The sequence below is a fragment of the Oncorhynchus keta genome, chromosome 12 (assembly GCF_023373465.1).
Source record: "Oncorhynchus keta strain PuntledgeMale-10-30-2019 chromosome 12, Oket_V2, whole genome shotgun sequence".
Taxonomy (NCBI): Eukaryota; Metazoa; Chordata; class Actinopteri; order Salmoniformes; family Salmonidae; genus Oncorhynchus; species Oncorhynchus keta.
In genome coordinates, this window is record NC_068432.1 from 1,349,981 (window position 1) to 1,366,485 (window position 16,505).

At 41.8% G+C, this 16,505-nt stretch overlaps 1 protein-coding gene across 1 annotated transcript; it reads left to right on the forward strand.

Moving 5' to 3' along the window:
* The first annotated feature begins 8,261 nt into the window (after window positions 1–8,261).
* On the forward strand, window positions 8,262–16,305 carry LOC118391643 (transcription factor SOX-30-like). Its single transcript, XM_035783160.2, has 5 exons — window positions 8,262–9,342; window positions 9,468–9,707; window positions 9,882–10,064; window positions 15,311–15,728; window positions 15,880–16,305. The coding sequence occupies exons 1-5, from the start codon at window positions 8,622–8,624 to the stop codon at window positions 16,229–16,231; spliced, it is 1,914 nt and encodes a 637-aa protein (XP_035639053.1). The 5' UTR covers window positions 8,262–8,621; the 3' UTR covers window positions 16,232–16,305.
* The last annotated feature ends 200 nt before the right edge of the window (window positions 16,306–16,505 follow it).

A 16,505-nucleotide genomic window follows, 5' to 3' on the forward strand; every position in this document is an offset into this window, starting at 1 on the left:
TAGCTGAACCAGAGAGTGAAGGAGGGGATAGCTAAACCAGAGAGTGAAGGAGGGGATAGCTGAACCAGAGAGTGAAGGAGGGGATAGCTGAACCAGAGAGTGAAGGAGGGGATAGCTGAACCAGAGAGTGAAGGAGGGGATAGCTGAACCAGAGAGTGAAGGAGGGGATAGCTGAACCAGAGAGTGAAGGAGGGGATAGCTGAACCAGAGAGGGAAGGAGGGGATAGTGGGACATTAAAGTGATTCATAAGTAACACGATGGGTATAATTAAAGCATGTACAGTGCTTCAGAAAGAGTTCACACCTTACACATTTTGTTGTTATAGCCTGAATTTAAAATGGATTAAATTGAGATTTTGTGACGATGGACTACACAAAATACCCAGTAATGTTAAAGTAGAATTATGTTTTTAGACGTTTTTGCAAATTTAAATAAAATTTCAAAATAGAAATGTCTTGAGCCAATTCAACTCCCTTGTTATGGCAAGCCTAAATAAGTTCAGGAGCAAAACTTTGTTTAGCAAGTCCAGTTTGTATGTGACAAATAAAATTGGATTTGATAAGTTGTATGGACTCAATAATAGTGTTTCACATGATTTGTATCCCACACATACAATTCTTTGTAAGATCCCTCAGTCGCGCAGTGATTTTCAAACACCGATTCAAATCAAATCCAATTTTATTGGTCACATACACATGGTTAGCAGATGTTAATGCGAGTGTAGCAAAATGCTTGTGCTTCTAGTTCTGGCAGTGCAGTAACATCTAACAAGTAATCTTAACAATTCAACCACAAAGACCAGGAAGGTTTTTCTATGCCTCGCAAAGAAGGGCTCCTATTGGTCGATGGGTAAACATTTTAAAACCAGACATTGAATATCCCTTTGAGCATGATGAAGTTATTCATTACACTTTGAATGGTGTATCAATACACCCAGTCACTACAAAGATACAGGCGTTCTTCAGAACTTGGTTGCTGGAGAGGAAGGAAGCCACTCAGGGATTTCACCATGACGCCAATGGTGACTTTAAAACAGTTACTGAGTTTATCCTGTTTGCAATGTATCCTGTTTGCGATAACTCACTAAAGTACAAATGCAAAAGATGTGGAAAGAAATTAACTTTTTGTCCTGAATGCAAACTTTATGTTTGGGGCTAATCCAACATATCACTGAGTACCACTCTTCATATTTTCAAGCATGGTGGTGGCTGCATCATGTTATGTGTATGCTTATCATCGGCAAGGACAAGGGAGTTTTTTTAGCATAAAAATAAATTAAATAGAGCTAACCACAGGCAAAATCCTAGAGGAAACCCTGGTTCATTCTGCTTTCCAACAGACACTGGGAGACAAATTCCCCTTTCAGCAAGACAATATCCTAAAACACAAGGACAGGTATACAATGGAGTTGCTTACCAAGACGACGTTGAATGTTCCTGATTGGCCTAGTTACAGTTTTGACTTAAATCGACGAAAATCTATAGCAAGACTTGAAAATGGCTGTCTCGCAAGGATAAACAACCAACGTGACAGAGCTTGAATAATTATTTTAAGAATAATGTGCTAATATTGTACAATCCAGGTGTGCGCAAAGCTCTTAGATACTACTTACCTAGAAAGTCTAGCAGCTGTAATCGCTGCCAAAGGTGATTCTAACATGTATTGATTGACTCAGGGGTGTGACTACTTATGTAAATGCAACATTTCTGTATTTAATTTTTAATACAGTACAGTCGTGGCCAAAAGTTTGGAGAATAACACAAATATTAATTTTCACAAAGTTTGCTGCCTCAGTTTGTATGATAGCAATTTGCACATACTCCAGAATGTTATGTAGAGTGAATTGTAATTAATTGCAATGCAAATGAACTGAATCCCCAAAAACATTTCCACTGCATTTCAGCCCTGCCACAAAAGGACCAGCTGACATCATGTCAGTAATTCTCTCATTAACACAGGTGTGAGTATTGACAAGTACAAGGTTGGAGATCACTCTGTCATCCTGATTGAGTTTGAATAACAGACTGGAAGCTTCAAAAGGAGGATGGTGCTTGAAATCATTGTTCTTCTTCTGTCAATCATGGTTACCTGCAAGGAAACACGTGCCGTCATCATTGCTTTGCGCAAAAAGGGCTTCACAGGCAAGGATATTGCTGCCAGTAAGATTGCACCTAAATCAACCATTTATCGGATCATCAATAACTTCAAGGAGAGCGGTTCAATTGTTGTGAAGAAGGCTTCAGGGCGCCCAAGAAAGTCCAGCAAGCGCCAGGACCATCTCCTAAAGTAGATTCAGCTGCGGGATCGGGGCACCACCAGTAGAGAGCTTGCTCAGGAATGGCAGCAGGCAGGTGTGAGTGCATCTGCACGCACAGTGAGGCAAAGACTTTTGAGGATGACCTGGTGTCAAGAAGGGCAACAAAGAAGCCACTTCTCTCCAGGAAAAACATCAGGGACAGACTGATATTCTGCAAAAGGGATTGGACTACAGGGATTGGACTGCTGAGGACTGGGATAAAGTAATTTTCTCTGATGAATCCCCTTTCCGATTGTTTGGGGCATCTGGAAAAAAGCTTGTACGGAGTTGACAAGGTGAGCGCTACCATCAGTCCTGTGTCTTGCCAACAGTAAAGCATCCTGAGACCATTCATGTGTGGGGTTGTTTCTCAGCCAAGGGAGTGGGCTCACTCACAATTTTGCCAAAGAACACAGCCATTAATAAAGAATGGTACCAACACATCCTCCGAGAGCAACTTCTCCCAACCATCCAGGAACAGTTTGGTGATGAACAATGCATTTTCCAGCATGATGGAGCACCTTGCCATAAGGCAAAAGTGATAACTAACTGGTTCAGGGAAAAAAACATCGATATTTTGGGTCCAAGGCCAGGAAACTCCCCAGACCTTAATCTCATTGAGAACTTGTGGTCAATCTTCAAGAGGCGGGTGTACAAACAAAAATCCACAAATTCTGACTAACTCCAAGCATTGATTATGCAAGAATGGGCTGCCATCAGTCAGGATGTGGCCCAGAAGTTAATTGACAGCATGCCAAGGCGGATTGCAGAGTTCTTGAAAAAGAAGGGTCAACACTGCAAATATTGACTCTTTGCATCAACTTCATGTAATTGGCAATAAAAGCCTTTGACACGTATGAAATGCTTGTAATTATACTTCAGTATTCCATAGTAACACCTGACAAAAATATCTAAAGACACTGAGGCAGCAACCTTTGTGAAAATTAATATTTGTGTCATTCTCAAAACTTTTGGCCACAACTGTACATTTGCAACATTTTCTAAAAGCTTGTTTTCACTTTGTTATTATGGGGTATTGTGTGTAGATGGGTGAATTATTCATTTTAAATCCAGTTTGAATTCAGGTTGTAACACAAAATGTAGAATAAATCAAGGAGTTTCAATACTTTCTGAAGGCAGTGTATGTTGGTTTCTCAGTCATTTTGATTGGTTTCTTAGTAATTTCAAAGGTCCTGGCACCTTTGTCTAGAGCGCTGAAAGATGTCAGTGATACCAGTTTACACAACCTGGTCTCAGAGAATTTTGTATTATTCTGTAGTTAATCCGAGACACTTCATTTACTCTACGTTACGTTTCGTATTGTATATATTAATTTGTAGATGTCCATCATCCATTTCCTAAGGTATGCTAAGAATTACAGTTTGTATGATACAGTATGTTACCAATAGCAATTCATATAATATGTTACGAAATCACAAAACGTACAATATGTTACAAATTTGCAAAACGTATGATATGTTACAACTTTGTTGTAGCTAACGTTGGCTAGGTGGCTAATATTAGCTAGCTGGCTAACGTTAGCTGGGAGAGGGTTAAGGTTATGAGTTAGGTTACTCTTAGGGGAAGTGTTAGATAACATGCGAAGTAGTTGCAAAGTAGTTCAAAAGTAGTAAGTAGTTGCAAGGCGTTAATTAGCTAAAAAGTTGTCCATGTTGCGATTCAAACACACAACCTGACAGATGTATAAAATCGAGCACACTGCCATGCAATCTCTATAGACAAACATTAGCAGTAGAATGGCCTTACTGACGAGCTCAGTGACTTTCAACGTGGCACCGTCATAGGATGTCACCTTTCCAACAAATCAGTTCATCACATTTCTGCCCTGCTAGAGCTGCCCCGGTCAACTGTAAGTGCTGTTATTGTGAAGTAGAAAGGTCTAGGAGCAAAAATGGCTCAGCCGGGAAGTGGTAGGCCACACAAGCTCACAGAACGGGACTGCAAAGTGCTGAAGCACATAACGTGTAAAAATGGTCTGTCCTCGGTTACAACACTCACTACCGATTTACAAACTACCTCTTGAAGCAACGTTAGCACAAGAACTGTTCATTGGGAGCTTCATGAAATGGGTTTCCATGGTAGAGCAGCCACACACAGGCCTAAGATCACCATGCAGCAGTGAAAACGCGTTCTCTGGAGTGATGAATCACTTTTCACCATCTGGCAGTCTGACGGACAAGTCTGGGTTTGGCAGATGCCAGGAGAACACAAGCTGCCCCAATGCATGGTGCCAACCGTGACGTTTGGTGGAGGAGGAATAATGGTCTGGTGCTGTTTTTCCTAGTTTGGGCTAGGCCCTTTGGTTACAGTGAAGGGAAATCAAAAACGCTACTGCATACAATGACATTCTAGGTGATTCTGTGCTTCCAACTTTCAAACCAAATAAAATGTATTTATAAAGCCCTTCTTACATCAGCTGATATCTCAAAGTGCTGTACAGAAACCCAGCCTGAAACCCCAAACAGCAAACAATGCAGGTGTAGAAGCACGGTGGCTAGGACAAACTCCCTAGAAAGGCCAGAACCTTGGAAGAAACCTAGAGAGGAACCAGGCTATGAGGGGTGGCCAGTCCTCTTATGGCTGTGCTGGGTGGAGATTATAACAGAACATGGCCAAGATGTTCAAATGTTCATAGATGACCAGCAGGGTCAATTAATAATAATCACAGTGGTTGTCGAGGGTGCAACAGGTCAGCGCCTGAGTCGTAAATGTCAGTTGGCTTTTCATAGCTGATCGTTTAGAGTATCTCTACCGCTCCTGCTGTCTCTAGAGAGTTGAAAACAGCAGGTCTGGGACAGGTAGCACGTCCGGTGAACAGGTCAGGGTTTCATAGCCGCAGGCAGAACAGTTGAAACTGGAGCAGCAACATGGCCAGGTGGACTGACTGGGGACAGCAAGGAGTCATCAGGCCAGGTAGTCCTGAGGCATGGTCCTAAGGCTCAGGTCCTCCGAGAGAGAGAAAGAAAATGAGAAAGAGAGAAAGAAAGAGATAATTAGAGAGAGCATACTTAAATTCACACAGGACTACACTGGATACTCCAGATATAACAGACTAACCGAAACATAAACTACTGCAGCATAAATACTGGGGGCTGAGACAGGAGAGGTCAGGAGAAGCTGTGGCCCCATCCGATGATACACCCGGACAGGGCCAAACAGGCAGGATATAACCCCACCCACTTTGCCAAAGCACAGCCCCCACACCACTAGAGGGATATCTTCAACCACCAATTTACCATCCTGAGACAAGGCAAGGCAGACTTCACTAATGCTTTTGTGGCTGGTTTACAGGATATCCAATGTACCTTGACTGGGTGGGCAATACTGGCATCTGTTCAATGAGAGAGGAGATTCGGAGGGTGTTGTAATGGTGGAAGATGGCTGTAGTAGATGGCATGGCTAGGAAACTGCTTTTTGACTTTACATGAAACTAAACTAGAGTTTTTAATTCCGGTGCTGTAGCAGCCAAGGTAATAATGGCTGAAGTACTATTTTAATAATAATGGCTGAAGTAGTATTTTATGTGTCTCTGCTGTTCCCCAAATTGTTTTTAAACATTTTTTAATTGTGTAGAAATGCAATAAATGAGCTTCAATTTTGTTAAAGTAAAAAATATTAATTTACATTAAGGCTAAATACATTTTTATGAAAAATATGTATTTCTTGGTGTGCCAGTTAAAGGGTTAAACAAGGTCACTGAAGTATAATTGCCACCTAATTTGGACAGATCTTATTAGTTTTCATTATCGTACTACTTGAAATAACATATCTTATCTCTCAAACAACAAAGTAGAAAAGGGCACTGGGAAGAGGAGGCTGGGGCCTTACCTAGACATGAGAGTGCCCATAGAAGTTGTTAGAAGAGAGGCTTTCACAAGAGGAAGGGGGACTTTGCACAGTTGGAGCACCTTTGCAGATGTTTATCTTGAAAATAAATCTCCAAGCCTGTTGTGTGTTTAAGGACATGACCGTATTCTAATGAGCCCTGCTCTGCTCTGTGGAGCTCTTGAAGTGTGTCAGTGAAGCTGGGGAACAGATGTCCCCTGGGACTCATCTACAGCTTTCCCCCTGAGCCGCCAGCAACACAAGGAAGGGGCTCCACTTTCTTCTCCATGGTGGGCAATTCTATTGTATACAGCCATCAAATATTATTGCACGTGTGCATCCTTTCACCTTTTTGAATTGCAGACAGTATTTTGTATAATTACAGACAGATAAGGCCTGATCTTGCAAGGTTGCCACCGAAACACAACTCATTGTCAGATTTGAAACCATGCAGCCCAGTTTAATACCGGGGTCGTTCCACAAAATGAGTGCCTTTTGTGTCCCTTTGATATTTTAAGTAGAACTTGTGCACTAATATTTCATTTTAAAAGCATGTTACATTCAGTTAAGTGCCCTTTAATACAAACCACAGGGAGAATTCAATAAATCAGATTTCTTATATGAATAAAGACTTGCTAATGTGCCAAAACTCAGCATTTTGACAAGTCCCTTCTTGCGTCCTCTGTGACTTAAATGTAAAATGTAACCAAGTTCTCACCATAAATGTAAATCCCTATTTATGTTGTTGCTTCGAGAAAGTCATTTCTTAAACGTATTCTTTATTTCATGTGATTAGTGATTCATTTACGTCTGTCCCTCATTTTAAGGTCAACCCTGTTATGTGAACTGAACTCTCATTTTAGTACGGTGAAAACATTCCTTTTGAAATATTTTTTTTCTAAAGAAATATTGAACATCTAATAGTGAAATTATATTGTTAAAAGGTGAGCTGGTTCGACCCTTTTTGGCAATTTTCTGGTGTTTTATGGTGGAAAACTGAACAGGTCAACTCTGTTACCCATAGATAGGCATGGTACAATGTTTTAACAAAAAACAACACGAGCACTTCCATTTCCTGCATAAAGCTGAAGTTGTAACGAGTCTGCAGCTATTTTTATGGTGTCTGCATCGCTCAGAGGAGGTTTGGCAGAAAATGCTCTGTCGTCATTTATATGAAACGGGGACAAATATGTACTGTCACTAAATATGATCATATTGATTTTACAGTTATAAGAAAGGTGAAATCTTATGGTAAGATGTTTCCAATTTGATTGTTTCTATATTTAGAAAGCATTTCAATCATTTCAAGCCCGATTCCCCCACTTTTGTTGAATAGGAAAAAGAAATATCAATGCCTTTTTATACTTTCATATTTTCATAATATTTGTACTGTACTTGAGCTTGTGTCATCACAAGTGAGTACAACTCAGCAATGTATAACTGTTTTTTTCCCAGATCTTTCTAGAACTATGCAGCAGTTCTAGTTATTTTTTATGGGCATCTCATGAAAAATATTTACTTTTTGGTATGTCTATTTAGGCAGATATCTACATTTTGCATTATCATTCAATACGTTTTAATAGCCACTTTTTTAACCTTTTGAGATGGGAAAACATGTTTTTTTTTTTTTCATTTTGTACATGTGCTCTTTATGACAGAATGTTAAAATTAGGTGAAATCAAACTAAGTTACACATCTCAAAAGGCAGCGAATTGGTGGAACGACCCACCGATGTTCACCTCAGCCAATTTGTCTTTTCACTATTCCAACATAATGAAGGTTTAAGTGCCTATACCCTATGAAATGAGAATGCTTTTGAGTGCATAAGGGTGTTTGTTGTCTGTCCTATAAGGGAGGGGGTAGTCTTTTGAATTCTGACATAGAGTTATGTAGCTCGTGTGTTTAGGGATAATGTGCACATTAAAATGTGATCACAATCAGAAATGTCAAAATAAATGGCACCCGGGCGCTATTTACAGTTCAGGAGCTTGATAATACATGTTGACCGCATGAAATGTATTTGACAAGCAGATTAAAGCGATAAAAGATGGCATGTTCACTTCCATCTCGCTAAATGTATTATTAGTATAATGTCGCCATCTAGTGGTTAATTTGAGTACAGTGGCTGGTAGGCCTAACTGATATTTATGACTGGATTCATGAAAATGCTTGTGATAATGGGAAACTACACTTGTTTTGCTTACATTGTTGACACGTTGTCCATTGTCCTTTGAGGGTGTATCGTTGTGACAAGTTACATAGTGGCGTTCCTTTCATTGCCATACGAACTTCAATTACGACAGGTCACACGTGATAATTGTGGTTCGCAACAAAGCTGCTCGCGCAACAATTTAAATCGTTCTCAAACATTCCATGACCGTTTCTTTCTCGTAACAACGGACTAGACTCTGGGGTGTTTCGTTGGTTGTGGTCGGGCACGATAAGTGTTTCTCTTAAGTTTAGCCTGCTAACGTGCCAATGTTTGCCACAATGGACAGGCATCCCAAGCGAAGAGCGCAAATGACATTCAAGAAAAGTGAACCAAGTCAAAACGAAGATGACAGTGGGCCTCCAGCTAGTAAGAAAAATGCAAGTGAACGCGAGGAACCTACATCTTCAACAGAGAGGCATCGAGGTGATGGAGAACAAAAAAGACCAGTGGGTAGGCCTAAAGGCAGTGGACGTTCTGGAAATAGTGTTATTGGAGATGTTCAGGTTAGGCCTAAAGTTATTTTTAAAGCTGATAATAAATGGGGTGGTGATGGAGAGCTAATGCCCACAAGTTCAACACACCTCAAGGGAGCCATTCAAGGTCGAACGGTTACATTTGAAAAGGAGAGCGCATCATCATTAGCCAGTAAACAGAGTAAAGCCACATTTGATTATCCCACGACATCTCAAGTGCTGGTCATCAAGGAGGAGGTCATCACAACTGCTCCAGGTCAGGCCAAGGTCAAAGTTGACCAAGAACCTGCAACAACGCATCATCAAGGATGTCCGCCTGTGGCTCCCACTGTAGACTTCTCCAAACCGATCCATGTTGTCCACGAAAATGGGATGACCTTCACAGTATTGGATGGTAAAGCCATAACGCTCAGCAAAGTTCCATACCCACCACTTGTTCATGTGAATGTTCCGCCACCCCCAGTAAAAGTGAAGACTAGAGGGATGAATCTCACCATGCCACCATCAGAAGCAGGTATGACTAAGAGCTTACCTACTTTTTACATACGGATTGAATGTTTTTAATACTTTTCAACACATCATTGTCACGTATTGATTTCATGCACAGTCCAAAACTGTATGTGAAACATTTCCTTCTAGAAAATCTTGAAGTACCACAGAGCATAGACAGGAATGGCTACATCAAGAGGCCTATGAATGCGTTCATGGTCTGGGCGAGAATCCACAGGCCTGCCCTGTCCAAGGTCAACCCAACAGCCAATAATGCAGACATCAGTGTGCAGCTAGGAATAGAGTGGAGCAAGCTTACTGAGGAAGAGAAGAGGCCCTACTATGTTGAAGCACGTAAACTCAAAGACAAGCACAGACAGGAGTTCCCAGGTAAGCAAAGAGCAGGCTGTCTACTCACTCACACCATTTAAGTCCATTTAAACATGTACAGTATAATTATCGGCTCATATATTTATCATATTTCAAAACTCAGAGCTCTGACACTTATGACCTTTACTTGCTTTTCAAGTGTTTGTTCACAATCTTCACCCATAATCATCACAGGTTGGATCTATCAGCCCAGACCTGGAAAAAGAAAGTGCTACCCTTCTGTGATGTCCTTTGCTCCTGAATCATCTTGCTGCTCTGCAGGGACAAGTGGACCTGCGGCTGAGTCTTATCCCATGAACATGATGACTATGGCCAATACTAACACCAGCTCCTGTGTTCCATACACACAGGCCACAGGTAAAGCAATAGCTCACTATCAGGGTGGCTGGTGGATGCCCAAGTTTTACCAGCCACTCACATTTTTGGTTGGTGCCATTAACTCGTTTTTCAACCACTCCACAAATTTCTTGTTTACAAACTATAGTTTTGGCATGTCGGTTAGGACATTTACTTTGTGCATGAAACAAGTCATTTTTCTAACAATTGTTTACAGACAGATTATTTCACTTATAATTCACTGTATCACAATTCCAGTGGGTCAGAAGTTTACATACATTAAGTTGACTGTGCCTTTAAACAGTTTGAAAATTCCAGAAAATTATGTCATGGCTTTAGAAGCTTCTGTGATAGGCTAATTGACATAATTTGAATCAATTGGAGGTGTACCTGTGGCTGTATTTCAAGGCCTACCTTCAAACTCTGTGGGAAAATCAAAAGAAATCAGTTAAGACCTCAGAAAAAAATGTAGACCTCCACAAGTCTGGTTCATCCTTGAGAGCAATTTCCAAACACCTGAAGGTACCACGGTCATCTGTACAAACAATAGTACGCAAGTATAAACACCATGGGACCACACAGCCGTCATACCGCTCAGGAAGGAGACGCGTTCTTTCTCTTAGATGAACGTACTTTGATGCGGAAAGTGCAAATCAGTCCCAGAACAACTGCAAAGGACCTTGTGAAGATGCCGGAGGAAACGGGTACAAAAGTATATACAGTTGAAGTCGGAAGTTTTACATACACCTTAGCCAACTACATTTCAACTCAGTTTTTCACAATTCCTGACATTTAATCCTAGTAAAAATGAATTCCCTGTCTTAGGTCAGTTAGGATCACCACTTTATTTTAAGAATGTGAAATGTCAGAATGGCAGTAGAGAGAATGACTTATTTCAGCTTTTATTTCTTTCATCACATTCCCAGTGGGTCAGAAGTTTACATCTACACTCAATTAGTATTTGGCAGCATTGCCTTTAAATTGTGTAACTTGGGTCGGGTAGCCTTCCACAAGCTTCCCACAATAAGTTGGGTGAATTAGTACGAGTCAAAAGTTTCGACACCTACTCATTCAAGTTTTTTTTTCTATTATTTTCTACATTGTAGAATAATAGTGAAGACATCAAAACTATGGAATAATGTAGTAACCAAAAAAGTGTTAAACAAATGAAAATATATTTTTGATTGTAGATTCTTCAAAGTAGCCACCCTTTACCTTAATGACAGCTTTGCACACTCTTGGTATTCTCTCAACCAGCTTCATGAGGTAGTCACCTAGAATGCATTCCAATTAACACATGCGCCTTGCTAAAAAAAAAAAGTTAATTTGTGGAATTTCTTTCCTTAATGCGTTTTAGCCGTTCAGTTGTGTTGTGCCAAGGTAGGGGTGGTATACAAAAGATAGCTGTATTTGGTAAAAGACCAAGTCCATATTATGGCAAGAACAGCTCAAATAAGCAAAGAGAAATGACAGTCAATCATTACTTTAAGACATGAAGGTCAGTCAATCCGGAAAATTTCAAGAACTTTGAAAGGTTCTTCAAGTGCAGTTGCAAAAATCAAGCGCTACGATAAAACTGGCTCTCGTGAGGACTGCCACAGGAAAGGAAGACCCAGAGTTACCTCTGCTGCAGAGGATAAGTTCATTAGATTTACCAATTGCAGCCCAAATAAATTGTCCACAGAGTTCAAGTAATAGACACATCTCAACATCAGCTGGTCAGAGGAGACTGTGTGAATTGCCGCAAAGAAACCACTACTAAAAGACACCAATAAGAACAGACTTGCTTGGGCCAAGAAACACGAGCAATGGACATTAGACCGGTGAAAATCTGTCCTTTGGTCTGATGATTCCAAATTTGAGATTTTTGGTTTCAACCGCAGTGTCTATGTGAGATGCAGAGAAGGTGAACGGATGATCTCCACATGTGTGGTTCCCACCGTGAAGCATGAATGAGGAGGTGTGGGGGTGTTTTGCTGGTGACACCATCTGATTTATTTAGAATTCAAGGTCCACTTAACCAGCATGGCTACCACAGCATTATTCAGCGATACGCCATCCCATCTGGTTTGCGCTTAATGGGACAATCATTTCTTTAGGACAATGACCCAACACACCTCCAGGCTGTGTAAGTGCTATTTGACAAAGAAGGAGCGTGATGGCGTGCTGCATCAGATGACCTGGCTTCCACAATCGCCTGACTTCAATTGAGATGGTTTGGGATGAGTTGGACCGCAGAGTGGGAAAGGGAAAGCAGCCAACAAATGCTCTGCATATGTGGGAACTCCTTCAAGACTGTTGGAAAAGCATTCCAGGTGAAGCTGGTTGAGAATGAGTAGGCGTGTCCTAACTTTTGACTGGTACTGTATGTGTATATCTTTACATGTGGTCTTTGGCTAACTAAAAACAATTCTCCCAAATGGTGTTAATTTTCCCACCCTGCTGGCCTATACCTCACCACACACACACTCATTTAAGTGCACAAGTTTCTCCATACAACTAACATAGACTATGAAAACATACTTCTATTTTGATATCACCTAATTAACATTGTCATAAAGAACACATGTTCAGCTACATAAAAAGTGGTCCTGTGTGGCTTAGTCGGTAGAGGATTGCTCTTGCAAAGCCAAGGGTTGTGGGTTTGAGTCCTGCTGGGGCCACCCATTTGTAAATTGTATGCACGCATGACTGTAAGTCGCTTTGGATAAAAGTGTTTGCTAAATGGCATGTAATTATTTTGTATTTCTTTATTTTAATTTCCCCATCTTGAGGTTAAATAAACAAATTGCTAAGTGCCAAATAAAGTAACAGGGTTGACAATTTTATCTTAAATCAGCCATAAATCCTATAAATCAGCCATAAAGAATAAACGTCTTGTTTTCGAGATGATAGTTTCCGGATTCGACCATAATAATGACCTATTTCTGTGTGTTATCATGTTATAACTAAGTCTATGATTTGATAGAGCAGTCTGACTGAGCGATGGTAGGCACCAGCAGGCTCGTAAGCATTCATTCAAACAGCACTTGCATTTGCCGTGCCAGCAGCTGTTTATGACTTCAAGCCTATCAACCCTCGAGATTAGGCTGGTGTAACCGATGTGAAATGGCTAGCTATTTAGCGGGGTGCGCGCTAATAGCGTTTCAAACGTCACTCGCTCTGAGTGGTTGTTCCCCTTGCTCTGCAAGGGCCATGGCTTTTGTGGAGTGATGGCTAACGCTGCTTTCAGGGTGGCTGTTGGCGATGTGTTCCTGGTTCGAGCCCAGGTAGGAGCGAGGAGAGTGACTGAAGCTATACTAAAGGTACAAATCTGCTACAACTCCCGTACGGACTCGGGAGAGACGAATGTTGAAAGTCATGCGTCCTCCGATACACAACCCAACCAGCCATACTCCTTCTTAACAAAGCGCGCATCCAACCCGGAAGCCAGCCGCACCAATGTGTCGGAGGGTACACCGCGTTACCTGGCAACCTTGGTTGGAGTCGCTGGTGCGCGATGAGACAAGGACATCCCTACCGACCAAGCCCTCCCTAACCCAGACGACGCTAGGCCAATTGTGCGTCGCCCCACGGACCTCCCGGTCGCGGCCGGTTACGACAGAGCCTGGGCGCGAACCCAGGTACTCTGATGGCACAGCTGGCGCTGCAGTACAGCGCCCTTAACCACTGCGCCACCCGGGAGGCCCGAGGGGTGGTTGTTGACCGCGGCAATGAGGCAGTGATCGCTGAGACCCTGGTTGAAGACAGCGGAGGTGTATTTAGAGGGTAGGTTGGTCAAGATGATATCTGAGGGTGCCCGTGTTTATGGATTTATGGGTGTACCTGGTGGGTTCCATGATAATTTGTGTGAGATTGAGGGCATCTAGCTTAGATTGTAGGATGGCCAGGGTGTTAAGCATATCCCAGTTTAGATTACATAACAGTACAATCTCTGAAGATAAGTGGGGGGCAATTAATTCACATATGGTGTCCAGGGCACAGCTGGGGGCTGAGGGGGGTCTATAAAAAGCAGCAACAGTGAGATAATTATTTCTGAAAAGGTGGATTTTTTAAAAGTAGAAACTCAAACCTTTTGGGTACAGACCTGGATAGCATGACAGAACACTGCAGGCTGTCTCAGCAGTAGATTGCAACTCCACACCCTTTGGCAGTTCTATCTTGGCGGGAAACGTTGTAGTTGGGGGTGGAAATGTCAGAATTTTTGGTGGCCTTCCTGAGCCAGGATTCAGACACGGCTCGGACATCAAGGTTGGCGGAGTGTGCTAAAACAGTGAATAAAACAGGAGGCTTCTGATGTTAACATGCATGAAACCAATGATAGCACCTGGGGAATAGGAGTGGAACTAGGGGCTACAGGGCCTGGGTTAACCTCTACATCACCAGAGGAGGAGTAGGATAAGGGCATGGCTAAAGGCTATAAAAACTGGCCGTCAAGTGCGTTGGAGACAGAGAATAAAAGTAACAGATTTCTGGCCGTGGTAGAATATATTCAAGGCATAATGTACAGACAAGGGTATGGTAGGATGTGAGTGGAGTGGGGGTAAACCTAAGTGTTGAGTGACGATGAGAGAGATTTCGTCTCTGGACAGACAAGTTAAGCCAGGTAAGGTCTCCTCGTGTGTGTGTGGGGTGGGACAATATACTGTGTGCTTGACCTGCTCAGTTTTCTACCACAACACCAGAAAATTGCCAAAAAGTGTAGCACGCGCTCACCTGCCTTTACACTATGATTTCACTATTGGATGTTCAATTTTTCTTTAGATTTTTTTGTTTTATTTTGTTTAAAGGAATAGTTTCACCATATTAAAATGAGAGTTCAGTTCACGTAACAGGTTTGACCTTAAAATAAGGGACATATGTAAATTATTCACTAATCATATTAAATAATCATTTTCAGAAATTACTTTTTCAAAGCAACAAAATAACTACGGCTTTACAATGATGTTAAAAACGTAGACATGTTTGTGTTTAAGTGGGTTAATCTTCCTAGAAGTCACAGAAGGTGCATGGAGGGACATGTCAAAATACTGAATTTTCGCACTTAAGCAAGTCTTTATTGATATTAAAAATTTGATTTATTGAATCAGTTCATTTATTATTACATGCTTCTAAAATGTAATATTGGTGTACAGTTTCTACATAAAATATCAAAGGGATGCAAAAGTCACACTTTTCGTGGAATGATCCGGTTGCTGTAACAGTAAGAATAATACATCGTAGTATGAAGCTCAATACTGTAAATATTATGGTTTTGTCTTCCCCAGGCTCTAATGACCATGGTCTCCAGGTGGCTATAACGGCAGCTCCAAATGCCTCTCAGACTACCAGCCCAGTCTCCATATTCTTCCAGACTACTGCCTGCCCACATCCCCACCCAACAACCTCTGGTGGTAAGCCTGCAGAACGCAAGCATGAAGCCAGTCACTCTGCCAGCAATCCTGAAGAAGCTCCCAAACCCAGAAAAATCAGCAGGCAACAGGCCTACTACAATTCTGCCAATGAGATGCCCTCAACAAGCATGGCATCCAGCTCCAGAGGTCTCCAAATGCCACTCCCTAACATGGCTCACCCTCGCATGTATCCTCCATCTCCCATGCCACATCCAGTGGGCCTCTTCCCCACCCCTCGCTTCCCCTTTGCTCCGCCCTACTTCATGCCTGGACCCAATTTTTATCCTCCAGGGTGAGCAATGAATGCTGTTTCATCTTGAATACCATTTAAGTTCTACTTAGGTATGCTGTTTGATGTTTTATAATTGTGAAGGTTAGTGGTGAAAATGTAATTATGGTCATTTGAAATGCCATCATCCTGGGATTGTTGTATTTTTTTTCAGATCATACCCTTACCTACACAGCCCATACTCCTACCCAGTTCTCCAACCCCAGGATTTCTCAAACCCCATGGCTACTCCCATGGCTACTCCGGGCTACCCCTATGATGACAACTACGATCAGCATGAGTCCACATTTTCCCTTCTCAACAGAGACTACCCGTTTCGGCAGAGTGGAGAAAGCGGGCAGAGATGTCAAGGGCAGGCCCCCACTGCCTCTGAGCTCCTAGGTTCGGTCCCACTTCTGGACGTACGTGCCCTGGAGAACGTCTTCACCAACTCTGCCAGTGTCCAGGAGGTCCAAGTCCCCAATGAGGAAGACGAGGAAGATGTGCGTGTGATGAGAATTCTCTAGGATCAAACCTATTTGTTGATTCAGTGAATCAATACTTTGTTGTACATACAAAAATACATGAATTGTTACTGTTATTCTGAAATGTATTTTTAACTATTTAATACTGTTTTAATCGATTGACCACTGCTCTGCACAAAATTAAATGTCCAGTATTTTAAAGTGTTTGATAGGGGTTATATTTATGCCTTTTTGTTCTACAAATACCTGGTTTGTAAGGAGAAAGGGGTGTTTTGCTGATTTTATGCAGACAGACTCCAGCTGATTTTTGTATAGA

Bases quoted from the DNA above. Each gene is read 5' to 3' on its own strand.
- LOC118391643 (XM_035783160.2), top strand. From the start codon at position 8,622: ATGTTTGCCACAATGGACAGGCATCCCAAGCGAAGAGCGCAAATGACA. The intron at 9,343-9,467 runs GTATGACTAAGA...ATTTCCTTCTAG, and splicing joins CATGCCACCATCAGAAGCAG to AAAATCTTGAAGTACCACAG. The intron at 15,729-15,879 runs GTGAGCAATGAA...ATTTTTTTTCAG, and splicing joins CCCAATTTTTATCCTCCAGG to ATCATACCCTTACCTACACA.